General features: G+C 43.3%; 1 protein-coding gene across 2 annotated transcripts in view; it reads left to right on the top strand.

Annotated features, from left to right (window-relative positions):
- Positions 1 to 527: 527 nt before the first annotated feature.
- fig4a (FIG4 phosphoinositide 5-phosphatase a) overlaps positions 528 to 13,707 on the top strand; it is a 79,411-nt gene continuing 66,231 nt past the window's right edge. The window contains exons 1-4 of one of the 2 annotated variants that reach the window (XM_083642653.1): positions 528 to 664; positions 831 to 940; positions 6,788 to 6,886; positions 10,151 to 10,274. In XM_083642653.1, the coding sequence (XP_083498779.1) occupies positions 878 to 940; positions 6,788 to 6,886; positions 10,151 to 10,274 (286 nt within the window). In that variant the 5' untranslated portion in view covers positions 528 to 664; positions 831 to 877. Of the gene's footprint in view, positions 665 to 830; positions 941 to 6,787; positions 6,887 to 10,150; positions 10,275 to 12,741; positions 12,795 to 13,707 lie in introns of those variants that run through there. The other variant, XM_083642654.1, reaches the window with a different exon arrangement.

Here is a 13,707-nt window from a genome sequence, read left to right as displayed (position 1 = left end):
GCACTCCCCCTTCCCCCCTCTCGTTCCCATCACCTCCCCCGCCCCCGTCTCGTCCATAGACTGTAAAAAATAATCCCACCCCAACCAGGTAACTGAAGAGAATCCAATAAACAATTGACGGAGAAATAAACAACTTTGTGGAAAATGTCTACTACTGCAGACGTAAATACACCAATCAAACAAGGACGAATAAATTTCGGCTATGTCTTTGGCTGGAGTAATGACACATTTCACACATGATAGCCAGAAAACTAACGTTTATAGTCTGCTTTGTAAGGCTACCGTTATGTCACACGCAGCTAAACTTCTCAGAACATTTACCACTGTCTCACACTTTACCAGGATTTTACCTACAGTATAGCCCAAGTCAATCTCTCATCAAACCAAACACCCAAAGAATCGCCTTTTCGTGTCCTCGGAGCTTTTTTAACTTTGCGAGGATCCGTATCAGCTGAATTGAGGAAGCGCGAGCCCTTCATGACAGTCACCTGACCGAAACAAATGCATGACCGCTGCACGCTATATCATGTTAGTCTAACTACTTTGACAATGTACAAACATGTTTGATTTTCTGATGGTCTAAGTAGTAGTTTTGGTAGGCAGAGGACATGGAGGGAATTATCAGCTGGCTGGAAGCTTGTGGCTAACACGGCTAACGTTAATGGTGAGTAACGTTAACATTAGCTTAGGTAACATAGTAGCCTGAGGGCCATATAAGATGCCTAATAACGTTAGCTGCTAAGTAATCTCTACCCCAAGTTTATTTTGCCTTTTCCAGCACACTTAACGCTAACCTATTGATGCACATCCCTATTAATCACTATCTACAGGTCTTCCGTCGTTTCTCCTGGATTGTGACACATTTCAAGATATAGCCATGCCTCAGTCAGCGGCTGTCATCAGCTGTATCCAGAGGATGGTTCTGTACGAAACCAGAGCCGTGAGTTTCACATGATTTATATACTGCTGGTGCTGTGTTTACTTTTCCTAATCATGTCTTCCAGAACTCCAGACAGGGTGTTATCGATAAAGCCTGCAACCTATAGATTCATAGAACATTACAAATTATTCATTATGTGATGCTCATCTAGCTCTCCTGATGCTCACTGGTGCACAAATTATAGTAGTTAATGTGCTGCTGATGGTAACAGGATTAGGGAAATTGTATATAGATTTACCAAGGGGATGTTGACTGAGCATGTTGCTCTTGTCCAACAACAAACGACTTCACACATTCATGCAGTTCCACACATTCAGTTCAACCACAGCCTTCTGCTGTTGTCTCTGATCTGCTCCACTGCAACAGCCAGGAGTTAGGTGTCTGACTTGTACCATGGCAAAGTGATTGATCGATGGGATAGTGTTATTCATCAGTTGCAACAACAACAACAACAACAACAAGTGATGAATATATACAAGATAATGCTCATCCTTGCTGCTGAAATGTAAACTACAGCAATGGATTTCATGCTATCAGTGAGATAAGGATGCTGGGATTTAGAATAGTTTGCAAGGAAACACTAGATGGCAGCATAAGGGAGCTTGTCATGGTTTGCTGCTGCAGGTACACCCCAGTCTTTACAATACAATTGCACTAGTTCTTCTGATACCCGTTGGAGCACACAATCACTGGTCATTTAGTTAGGCCTCGCTCACAGAGTTGGCATGCAGCGGCCCAATTCCAATCCGCCCCCTAAAGACTCAAGCCCTGAACCCTCACTCCCTCTAATGGCCGCCATCTGAAAGTGGTTGAGTCATCAAGTGTGGAAGGGATCCACATTGGATAAATAGGAGGATTGGGACAGCAGAGCCCTTTGCACTGATGTTGACTCTGGCAGGTTTGGGGCTCGCTACATTGTATATTGTTTATTGTCAAGACGCCTAAGGTGTTTGAGGGATAGACCTCCTGATGAGTCTGTTCTCATCCAGGCTCTGGCTCTACAGAGTGGACAACAGGTCATTTAAAAATAATGAATGTAGCCTACTGCAAAATCTGCAATTGATAACTGTAATTATAATTAAAATAAGCTTAATAATGACATGTCACCCAACATTATACACAATGTCAATACTGTACAATACAGATTCGGTAAAACTATTTCTCATTCATCAAAAAAAGTTGTGGATTGCAATTGTAATAGAAATGATCGATGATTATACTAGGATTGTGTAATATAACTACTTGCATTCCTCTGATATAATATTTTTGTCTAATCTGAAATCCCTATTAATGTAATGTTTCATTGTCAATTTAGGCATTCCAGCGCACCCCGTACACGCGGCTAAACACCCGTCTACCAGTCCTTTACTGGTCTCCTCGTTCGTTTCGCACGTGTGTTCTTTTCTTTTTTTAACAGATATTTGCGGCCTTCCCCGGTAACTCCGTTTTATATGTCACAACGCTATGCATTGTGGGCAATTCCCTTTCCGTAAGTGGCCACAGCTGCTCCCTTACGGTAAGGGGGCAGAAAGGGCTCACTCCGAGCCCTCATTCACTTTGCGATTTCACCGTGGCACATCCCTAAGCCCTCACTCCCTTCACGTGAACGTGCCTCTAAGGGGGTGAGTCAGTAAGGGGGCGGATTGGAATTGGGCCAGCCTCTCCTCTCTCTCCCAAGAGGTCTTCCACTTCCCTTGCTGATTCTAATTCCGCTCAGGTGTGCTGCACCAGTAGCTGATGAATGGAGCTCTCCATGGGACTGAACCCATGTTTAGTCATTTTGGCTTTTTTTTAACCTTTATTTATTCAGGGGAGTCTCACTGAGAGCAATGCTCTCTTTTGCATGAGTGCCCTGTTCACATTCATATACACATTCACACCTGGAAGGTGCCCAGTACAACCACAGTCTGATCTGCTGGCCATTGAACAGCTCCACTGGAGCAGTTGGGGTTAAGGGCCTTGCTCAAGGGCACCTCAGTGGTGGTAATGAGGGAGGGGCAAGCGCTGCCTTTTCACTTTCAAGCCACCAATTCGAGCTTGACCGATATGTTGTCCGATATTTTTTTATTTTTTCATATATATTTTTTAGTTATAGACAGCATGTGTTGTGTATTTGATCCTTTTTCTTAACTCAAGTTCTATTTGTGTTTTTGTATTTCTAGTTACTCTATTTATAACTCTTAAATTCCAATTGAAGTTTACTGTTTCATTGCATTTTGGACAATAACGTTTATTGTTAAACTGTAAAATATCTTGCCTACATTACATATCTCAAGTCACGTCAAGTCATATCTTTGTAAAGTGTTTGATTTTTTAGGGATCATTGAATTTTTTTTTGTAATATAATGTGTATAATATAAAAATATCGTCCAATATATCGATATCGTGTTTGTTTTTTACTCCCTAATATCGGCATCGGCCCCAAAAATCCATTATTGGTCGGGCTCTGCTAATTAACCCCCATTTAGTGGGCTCTAATGACCTAATTCAAAAATCCGACCCTGTTACCACCTGCTCGGGACCCCTGCTGGTACTCGTGCCAAATATGAATGCTGTCAGGCTGACAGTGTCTAACCCTAACCCAGAGATACATACATACAGTATTAGGGCTGTCACTTTTTCCCAAAATAAAGTTCGAACGAACTTTAATTGCCCGAAATTCGTTCGAATATATTCGAAGTTTTTTGGTTCATTGAATTTTTTTTTTTTTTTTTTTTTTTTTAATGAACCAAAAAACTTCTTGGTATTTTATTTTTATTTTTTTTTCAGTCCAGGCCACCGGGCATCAGCCCGACGTGTTAGCTTGGACGCTCACAGTCACAACACTGCCTCACAAACTTGGCTGCATCCAACTCGAGACAACTTTTCAGACCCTGGAGACAATCTTTCTCAGAAGAGACTAACGTGACAAATCTGGAGACTTTTTCTCACATGGGATTAACATTACCAGCAAGCAGCAGTTGGTTAATTTTGGTTCATAAAAAATTAATTAATTAATAAAAAAAAAAAAAAAAAAAAATCGAACAGTCAATTTACATATCGAACACGAACCCCTCCCCCACATTCAAAGTTGCATTCGAATTTCGAATGAAAAGTGACAGCCCTATACAGTATACATATGTATGTATAGTATGTATGTATCAAACCAGATCAACAATGATCAGAAACCGGTTCGTACCAGGTCCAGTATGGAGATCTCAGTCAAACTATGATTTCTTCTCTCATGGATCAAGTGAACTATTATTGGACTTTGCACAGCTTTAGTGCTTTTATAGGCAGTTAACACATTCACTGCCAGACGTTTTTTTTTTACTGTAGTTAGCTTCTGCCAGAGGGTTTTTTTGAGGATTCTGGCTCATCTTTCAAGACCCGAGGATTCTTTTCTGCTAAGATTTTGTGAACACACAATATCTCAAAAGAACTAATAGAATGTGTGCTTTCTCTGTCTAAAAGAGTTAGTTTGTAGAGTTAGTAGTTATGTAAGCATTAGCAGTTGAATACAGCATGGTTTTAGCGTCAGAAAAAATATTCAGAGATAAACGGCTTTTTGTGAAATTCGATAGAACAGTCACTTTAACCATTCATTTTTGGCTCTCTCTCTCTCTCTCTCCCTCCCCCTCTCGCTCTCTCTCTCTCTCCCTCCCTCTCGCTCTCCCTCCCTCTCTCTCTCTCTCTCTCTCTCTCTCTCTCTCCCTCCCTCTCGCTCTCCCTCCCTCTCTCTCTCTCTCCCTCCCTCTCGGGAGGGAGACGCACTAGGTTTAATCCTAGTGAGAGGGGGAGAGGGAGAGAGAGAGAGAGAGAGAGGGAGGGAGGGAGAGAGAGAGAGCGAGAGAGAGAGAGAGAGAGAGGGAGAGAGCGAGAGGGAGAGTTGCTTCAACGCCTCCCTCCGTGGGCATTCTTCTTGGCTGCAGCGGCCGTCACAAGCTTGTCAGCAGTCTCAGTGCTTTGCTGCTGTCCTGTGCCTGTCTGCACGGCCGCTGTTTGAGGAAGTCGGGATGGACTCGCTCGCTTCTTGGAGTTTTGGTTAAGAGAAGCTTTTGCGATTCTGGTCATATTTATGCTGCGTGTTTCAAAGTGTGTTCCACCTGTAATCTATTATGTAAATTTGCAATCCCGCATCGCCAGCAATCAGCGCGAAAACGAAAGCGTTTTCCCCCATCCATTTTCATGAGAATGGCTGGGGTGAGAATGGCGTGACAAGTTAAAAAAATGCTTGCCTTCCTCTAGTCAGGAGAGCACTGTTGCCACTTAGTGGGTCGGTGGAATGGGTTGTAAACGTTCGGTGGCTCCAATAATTATATAAGAGATGTAAAAGGGTTAGATGCACATCCCACGGTCAAAAAAAAAAAAATCATTTTTTTGACGACTCACCTCGTCGTTGGCAGTGAACAGCTGGATTGTGTTTGACGACTCAACTCGTTCTTGGCAATTAACGTGTTAAGTTAATACATGTGCCAGTCAAAAATCAAGTCCAAAGTTTTATATAGGTTTGATAAGTGCACACATATTTTGCACACGCACCTTCAATTTACCACCAGTGATGTTACATCTAGCCTTGTTCGTCCCCCTTCTGTTCTGAGAGAAGACTTACGTGTCTTTTTTCAACGAATTGTGTGTTGTCGTCTTAACACAGTTTTTTCCTTGGCACAATGACCAAGATTACACCTATGTTGAAATGAAGGTGAAGGGTAGCAGAACGTGATGACTCTCACCAGGAGTCAAAACCATTGGGTGAACCCTGGGTTATCATAATTGTTACCCCTGACTGTCTCTTCTCTTCTCAGACCATTTCATTGGATTGTGGATTTCCAGACTTTCTAGCCAAAGAAGGCCCTAGTGTGTAACAGGACAAAATGGCCCTAACGGGCCGTATCGATCGATACGAGGTGTACTGTGACGGCTGTGGTGGATAGAAATTCTTGCACCATCTTGCAACCCAATGTGAGGAAAAATAATGACTTGGAAGAAAGAAAGGGACATCCAAGCCCAACATATCTTTAGAAGGAACACGTCTGTGCCGTGACATTTGTTCTGTGTAATGTGACAGAATATTGATACATGCAGTTCTAACTGGCCGTCTCAATGCGGAGAGAAAATCTCACACCCTTACGAAAAAGATGACCTGAAGAAAATGAGATCTTACAAGACAGTGCAATGCAGGTATAGCATAGAGACACAATGCCTGTCTACCGAACCTTCAAACCTTTGTGTCTTGTGTGAAAAGCATAATTTTCACATTTCGGCTAATGTGCCGCGTTCTTGCTCCACACCGGTGATGGGGGGTGGATTTAATTTGAATGTCTTCCAAGAAGAAGCTAATGATGCTGGAAACAAGTAATCACGATACATTTGGAAATCAACCGTGTAATATGATGACTCTATCACAGTGGTTCTCAACTTGGGGTCCCGGGGACCACCAGGGGGTCCTTGAGGGGGTTCCAGGGGGTCCACAACAAATTGATGAATTGTTAAAAATTCACTAATGTGTAAAAAGTGAACACAATTAGAGAATGGAGAAGAATGACTGTTTTGATCATAGTTTTACTGTTCTCTCTCTACCTACAACACAGATAGTCATGGAATTCTGGACAAAATCGCACAATAAAAATATTCTCAGATTTGGACAAAATTTCATCAAATGGGAGTCCGTAGTCCCTCGATATGAAAAATGTTGAGAATCACTGGTCTATCATTATCTTTAGCATTCACATCAGAAGCAGCTACTGTACGCAGCACGCACTGCAAAAGCCCTGTGTTGTCTGTGTTTACATCAATTCTATATTACAGTATAGCACAGTATATAGCCTAGCCTACAGTACATGAGTGCTTTTATTCTTTCTTTTCCAGAGGTATTTTTTGGTGGGGAGCAATCAGGCCCAGACCAAACACCGCGTTCTGAAGATTGACCGCACAGAACCCAGGGACCTAGTCATAATCGACGATAAGGTGAGCGCCCGAGCTGCCACCGCAGTCAGTACAGTGCCCATGTATAACCTTATGTAATACTGCATAGTACGCCTGGGGGCAAATTGTACAATCACTCACCCCCGTCCCAAGTGCGTTGTGTAGATGACAGCTTAGCTGATGAGAGCTGAATGCAACTCCTCTCCGACGCTCATTACCGCAATCTATGAGCCGGCAGTTGATTAGTTTCTTCTTGCTGTTGGGTGATGATTATTATGATGGGTTTGTTATTATAAAGTATCCATTGCAAAGTATCCATCAGCCCGCGCTCTCCTTCCTGGAGATATTAGACAGAGGGAAACAATGCTTTATTTCCATGTGACTGGCTTTTTGTGCAGCGGCCTTGGACAGTTTTATGAACAATGTGTGGAGAATATGATGAAGAGCTGCAGGCGATTAGGTTGGAAGTGGGCAACGCAGTCCCATCTTTCACTTTCTCTTGGCTCATATGTAAGGAACGCAGTATCAAATAGAATCCCATATATTATATTCCTTTACAGTGTATAGTCCTATACACTGTAAAGGAATATAATATATGGGAATTGGCGTGACGTCACTTGCCACCCAGAAATGCGGAACCCTGCGGCAGTTAACTCATTGAATGCCAATGACGACAGCTGTCGTCAATTCAAATACTGACGTAGAGTGCCAATGACGACGGTTGTCGTCAATTGCGTTTTTTGACGGTGGGACGTGGATCAATCCCTGATACATCTCTGGTACAACTATTGTAGCTATTGGAGGTCTATAACCTATTTTACAGAACCCTTAGGTGGCGACAGTGCTCTCCACATAACAGAAAGGCAAGGAAAAAACAAAGAAGAAGTCGTTATGGAAACGGAAATCGCATCGCATCCGTATGCATCGATATGCTGAAGCACGTTACTGCAGCTGTGCCTGCAGCAGCCAATCTGCTCCCACAATTGAGCCGCTCCGTGTCGGTTGCGACAGCACATCTGCACATCCACACCGTGGAGAGTTGTTATTATTCTCAACTGGAAGCATCGTTGCCGGTGACAAACACACGCGGAACGCTGTAAAAAAGCCTGGCTGTTCCGCACCCTTCACTGTGCGCACAGCAAACTCAGCAGAGAGCCACCACAGACAGGAGGAGGAGTGTGCAGTTGAGGCGAGGCGGGGCGGGGCGGGGCGGGGCGGGGGGGGGGGGGGGGCACGCAGAGCAGCACGCAACACCCAGACAGACCCAGGCAGCAGGACAGGATTGACAAACGCAAGCCAGAATATCCGATACCCACCAGCAGCAAATCAAAACCAGCAAGAAGCTGCAACCAGCAGCGCACGCAGGGGCCAGCGCTGCTGGTTGTAGCTAAAAATATTATTCTGCCAAACAAAATTCCCTGGCCTAAACTGTTTTATTGAAGGAAATTATTTTTGAGGTGTGACTACATTAGAAAAGATTAGCTTCAGAGTCAGTGATGTGCTTGAAATGATTAATTTCACAAAAGGCCAATTATCTCAGCTTCTAGAAAAAAATTGCTGTATTTGGATGAATCAAGCTATCTTCTCCGGCTCATAACTAAAGAACGGAAAATGGGATCAATAAACTTTTTTTTGCAGATGATAGAATAGAGTCTCATCGTTCTTTGTGCGTGTTCAGTGTTTACATAGTAATATCACACAATATTCTGTGGGCCTCGAGAAATCACTGAAAACGCTCTGAAACTCTGGCACTGGGAGCGTCCGTTCTCCAAAAGTGGCTGGCACTCAATGAGTTAATAGTATGAGTTGTGCCAAACAAACGTTAATATCTCCAAAACTATACATCACATCGCTTATATTTCGACATTCTGAGTGAGAGCAGAATTAGCTCAAGAGTTTGATGTATAATATATGCATGTCGTGTTAAAGTTGTGTGAACTGTCGCAGTTTTTAAAATGTAAACAGAGTTAGCCGGCTAGAGTCAGACACTAAGCCTCGCGCCACTTGGGCTCCATAGGGTTCCATTGCCGTTGCTACCCAGTGACGCGGTTTACCAAAATGCTGCTCGGCTGATCCCTATCCCCTCGTTTAGACACATTTGGAGTGCGCCGTCACAGGGTTAGTTGCGCACACATCGCGGTAACCCAAACTCTGAGGAAGCAAATGAAGCCGAAACTAGAGAGATCCCCAGAAAAAGTCGTCTTGTGCCATAGAGACGCTGGACTTTCCCCCTAAGAGTTATGACGATGTCCGGCACTGCAACTTTGGCGATGTAGTTGGATCCTAGACCCATCCTGACAGTGAGTATGGGTCAGGAAACCTCACCCCATTGAAAGAGTTATCTTATTTGTCTAAAGATAACCTGTCTTTTGCTGGCAAAGCTTTCAAATACGTGGAGGAGGCGTCCGGATCTTCCATATTTCTATGACAGCTGAACCGCTAGTTGTAACTTTCTACAACCAGTTCAGCTCCGCCCACAAAATACGTAATCGCTGTTTACAAACATAAAAAGGGTCCATTCTCTCGTAAGCTTCTTCTCAATTTAATTGAGGTTTTACCATGAATTTAATAACCCCATTAATTGCACAGTGGAGCTCATTTGAACCTGTGAAACAGTGAAAATACAGTCAAATACTAACTATATAGTGAAAATACAGTCAAATACGAACTATACAGTGAAATGTTAGCGTGAATTTTGCAGTTGCATACATTTAATTCCATGAATAAATACAAAAAACGAAAATACAGTATTTGTGCATTTCTACATATTTTTTGTCTGTTATGCCCGTTTAATAGACTGTTTACCTGGGATGTCTGAGATTTGTAAGCAAGATTCTTCTGTGGAGGCCCAGCAGGCAGAGATTGTTGTTCTGTTTGCAATTTTGTTCTTGCTTGAAAAACCGATTAATAAAAACAAGGCATTTACTGTTTATGCATGACGATTTTGCAGAAAGGTTTTACATAGCAGTTAATCTATTTCTGGCTTAATTGCTTTGTAGGAGATCAATCTAATAAATGCTTTTGTAGAAAGTGAGGGTATTGATGAAAAATGGCTTTCACTTTCAGTCTTTTCCTGATTATTCTACTATAAAATTTAAATGCTTCAGTTCTTCAAGTCTCAAGTGTTGTGTTTTGAATTATAAGGTATTAGTCCAAAAAAACATGGTCATGCTCAGTTATCTTCTTTCTTGTGTAGTAAGGATAAACAGGGTTTATGGAAACTATATACATAAATACAGAAAGTGAATAGTGCTTACGGCTTTGTACATTTGTATCTGTGTATGGGTGCGTGCGCTTTGTGTGTAGCATGTGTACAGCCAGCAGGAGGTTCGGGAGTTGCTGGGACGCCTGGACCTGGGCAACCGCACCAAAATCAGCCAGAAGGGCTCCTCGGGCCTTTCCAGGGCTGTGTCAGCCTACGGCATCGTGGGTAAGAAAACCCCCTCCACCCCTCTGGTCACTCTCCTCCTCACTGTGCTGTTGCCATAGCGATAATAACCCATTCTGATGCAAAATGATGGTCCTTGTCCATGACCTACTGCATACTAAAGTAATAGTAATATTGAGCTCTAGTGTTCTGTAGCACATCATCTCCAGAGGCAGTTTGCTCTTTCCTGGTATTAATCCTACAGCTGTGTTTCCGGTCACTTGGGATGTATCTAAAGGAATTGACATTTTATTCCATTGTCAAATGAAGCTTTCCACTGAGACTTAATTACTTTAGCTTTCCACCGCTTTTTGATATGGAGCTTCGACCAGAGAGGCTTTTGTGGCAAATGGAGCACTTCTCAAAATGCACAAAATTAGACTATAAATGAAACTAAAGGAGATTTTTTTTTTTTTTTTTAACCTGGACCCCTCTCCTCACATTAATTATGATCTGACGACTCACCCAGTGATCTCTGCAGCGTTTCTGGCCGTCCTACGCGTTGTTTTGAGATCAATACTCTCCAATCCAGTCGTAAAATAGAGCTCCTTGGGCGCCAAGTGGCAGCCTGTCTTTCCTGCATCTAAATAGCCAGTTTTATTCCCGTTTTCGCCACATATCGTCCTAATCTCATCCCTCAACAACCACCAGACTGATATTTCCCCCCGGGCTGTTCCCTGGAGTCTCCCAGGGATCAAATTATCTAATTCGTGATCTCGGTCACCAAGTCTCGTCAAGTCCCGCGATACTTTCCTGCCGGTTGGCAACTACAGGTAGTTGGCCAGAATGTTTGTATGATTCATATTTAATGTTCCGAAATGTCTGATAACATTCAGTAGCTTAGCTTGTTAGCTAATGCAAAGCTGTCTGACATTTTGCCCGCGTTAATCCCGCGTGCCCGACATACAGCCAATCACAATGCGTGCGCGAGCCGTTCTGGTAGGCGAGCAGATGTTACACCCACACCGGTGCCCCGGGAAAGTGTAGTCCATACTTTAGAACATGGACCACTCTTTCCTAAAGCTAGAAACTGGACATAATTTAGAACATGGACCACTCTTTCCTAAAGCTAGAAACTGGACATACTTTAGAACATGCACAGCCGGTGTGCAGACCTGTGTGCAGACCTGTGTTCAGGACAGCAGTGTTTGCTTGTGATTTGCTTATTTTAACGAGATTTGTATCACTTTTACTGATGCATACAACAAATGCAATTGTGAAGCTGAAGTATATTACTTGAAACACTTCATCCACCTTTAGGATTGCAAACTTTTTTTGGACTATTTAGGGTTAGGCCCTATGGGCTGTAGCTAGCCTATAGCTTAGCCTACTCCATCTGGCTTGTGGCCTGCTCTTCTGGCTGGAGAGAACTATCTCCTGCTGCAGTGGGGTTTGTTTTTAGCCCAGATCTGCAGCAGAAGTAATCCTCCACCAAGCCCATCCAACACCAGGCCAAAGGAGCAGCAGCAGCCATCCACCTTCAGGCCAACTCCAGGCTTCTTCTACTGCTGCAGCCCTTCCACCAGGCCAAAGGAGCAGCAGCAGCCATCCACCTTCAGGCCAGCTCCAGGCTTCTACTGCTGCAGCCCATACACCAGGCCAAAGGAGCAGCAGCAGCCATCCACCTTCAGGCCAGCTCCAGGCTTCTACTGCTGCAGCCCATCCACCAGGCCAAAGGAGCAGCAGCAGTCATCCATCTTCAGGCCAGCTCCAGGCTTCTACTGCTGCAGCCCATCCACCAGGCCAAAGGAGCAGCAGCAGCCTTCTAACCTCAGGGGGTCTTTAGATCAGACCTGCAACAACAACAATGCCACCGAAGAGGCACCCAGAAAGTGATGATATGTGTACCATGTCTCAGGTACGTGAGCTACTGCAGCAGCAAAAAGAATTCTTCATGGATATAATACAACAGCAAGAGAGAACTTTTAAATCATTTGTGGAAATGCTAATGGAATCATCAAACAAAAGGGGAGATGAAGCACTGAAAGAGTGGCATGAATTAAAAATTAGCCTGCAATATACTCAAAAAGAGATGGATGAAATGAAAAAGGAACTATCAAAGATGGCCAATGTAAACAAGTCTGCCAGCAGAGATCTCAACATGCTGGGTGAATCCATAATGTCAATGTCGGAGAAAGCAGAGTATCTAGAAAGCCAAGCTAGAAGAAATAATCTGGTGTTTGAAGGAATTGAAGAGTCGCCAGAAGAGGGATGGGCCGAATCAGAGAAGAAGGTGAAAGAGCTGCTTGTGAAGACGATGAGATTACAGGAGGGAATGGAGCTGGAACGAGTGCACCGACTAGCGAGGCGGGGAGGTGCCAGATCAGCAGATAGGCCAAGGCCGATCATTGCCAAATTCCTAAGATTCAAGGACAGGTGTACAGTTCTGGAGAATGTAAAGAAGCTGAAAGGCACAAACGTTTTCATAAATGAGGACTTCACAGAGGCGGTCCGGCAGAAGCGGAGGGAGCTGATGCCTGCTCTGAGGGCAGCAAAACAGAGTGGGCTGATTGCCTATCTCAGGTATGACAAACTGATCACACACCCCCCGAAGGAGAAAGTATGATTTTTATTTAATACTTCATTTGTTTGTTTGTTTTTGGTTTCTATCAGTTTGCTCTATAGACTGTGACGCATTATGATGTCCTATGCCAGTGAACTTAAGTTTGGACACCACAGTAACACTTAAACTTCCTAAGAAAGGACTGAAAATGGCACACTTAAACATTTGCAGCCTGAGAAATAAAGTACATGAGGTTGAAAACCTGATATGTTCTAATTCACTACATATACTTGCTATCTCTGAGTCTCACTTAGATCAATCATTTGAAGACTCTGAAATTAAAATACAAGGCTACACTATATACAGAAAAGATAGAGACAGAAATGGGGGGGGGGTGGCAGCCTATGTACAGAGTCATATTCCTGTCAAACTGAGGGAAGACCTGATGATAAGGGACGTGGAAGCTTTATGGTTGCAGGTTCATCTGCCGCATATCAAACCCATATTGGTGGGATGCTGCTATAGACCACCGTCTGCCAATGCTGTATACTTGGATAAATTATGTGAGATGCTAGACAAGGTATCTGATTGTCATAATGAAATGTATTGTTTAGGTGACATAAATATTGATTTCCTGTCTTCCAATTGTCCTCTAAAGAAAAAAATTGTTGCTACTGCAAAGGCATGTAACCTGGTTCAGCTGGTCAACCAACCCACTAGAATCTGTATTAACAAAAAAGGAAAGTCTTCATCTACATGTATTGACCTTATTTTCACTAATTCATCAGAAGTATGTTCAAAAGTGCTATCAGTACCCATTGGGTGCACTGACCATAACATAATAGCCTTTACAAGAAAAACAAAAGTTCCCAAAACAGGACCCAGAATTATTTATAAAAGACTGTACAAGAAGTTTTGTGAAGAAAGTTTTTT

Source organism: Poromitra crassiceps (assembly GCF_964638095.1).
Source record: "Poromitra crassiceps genome assembly, chromosome: 9".
NCBI classification, from domain to species: Eukaryota; Metazoa; Chordata; class Actinopteri; order Beryciformes; family Melamphaidae; genus Poromitra; species Poromitra crassiceps.
The sequence above is the reverse complement of the archived record's forward strand: the minus strand, read 5'-3'. Positions and strand labels throughout refer to the sequence as shown.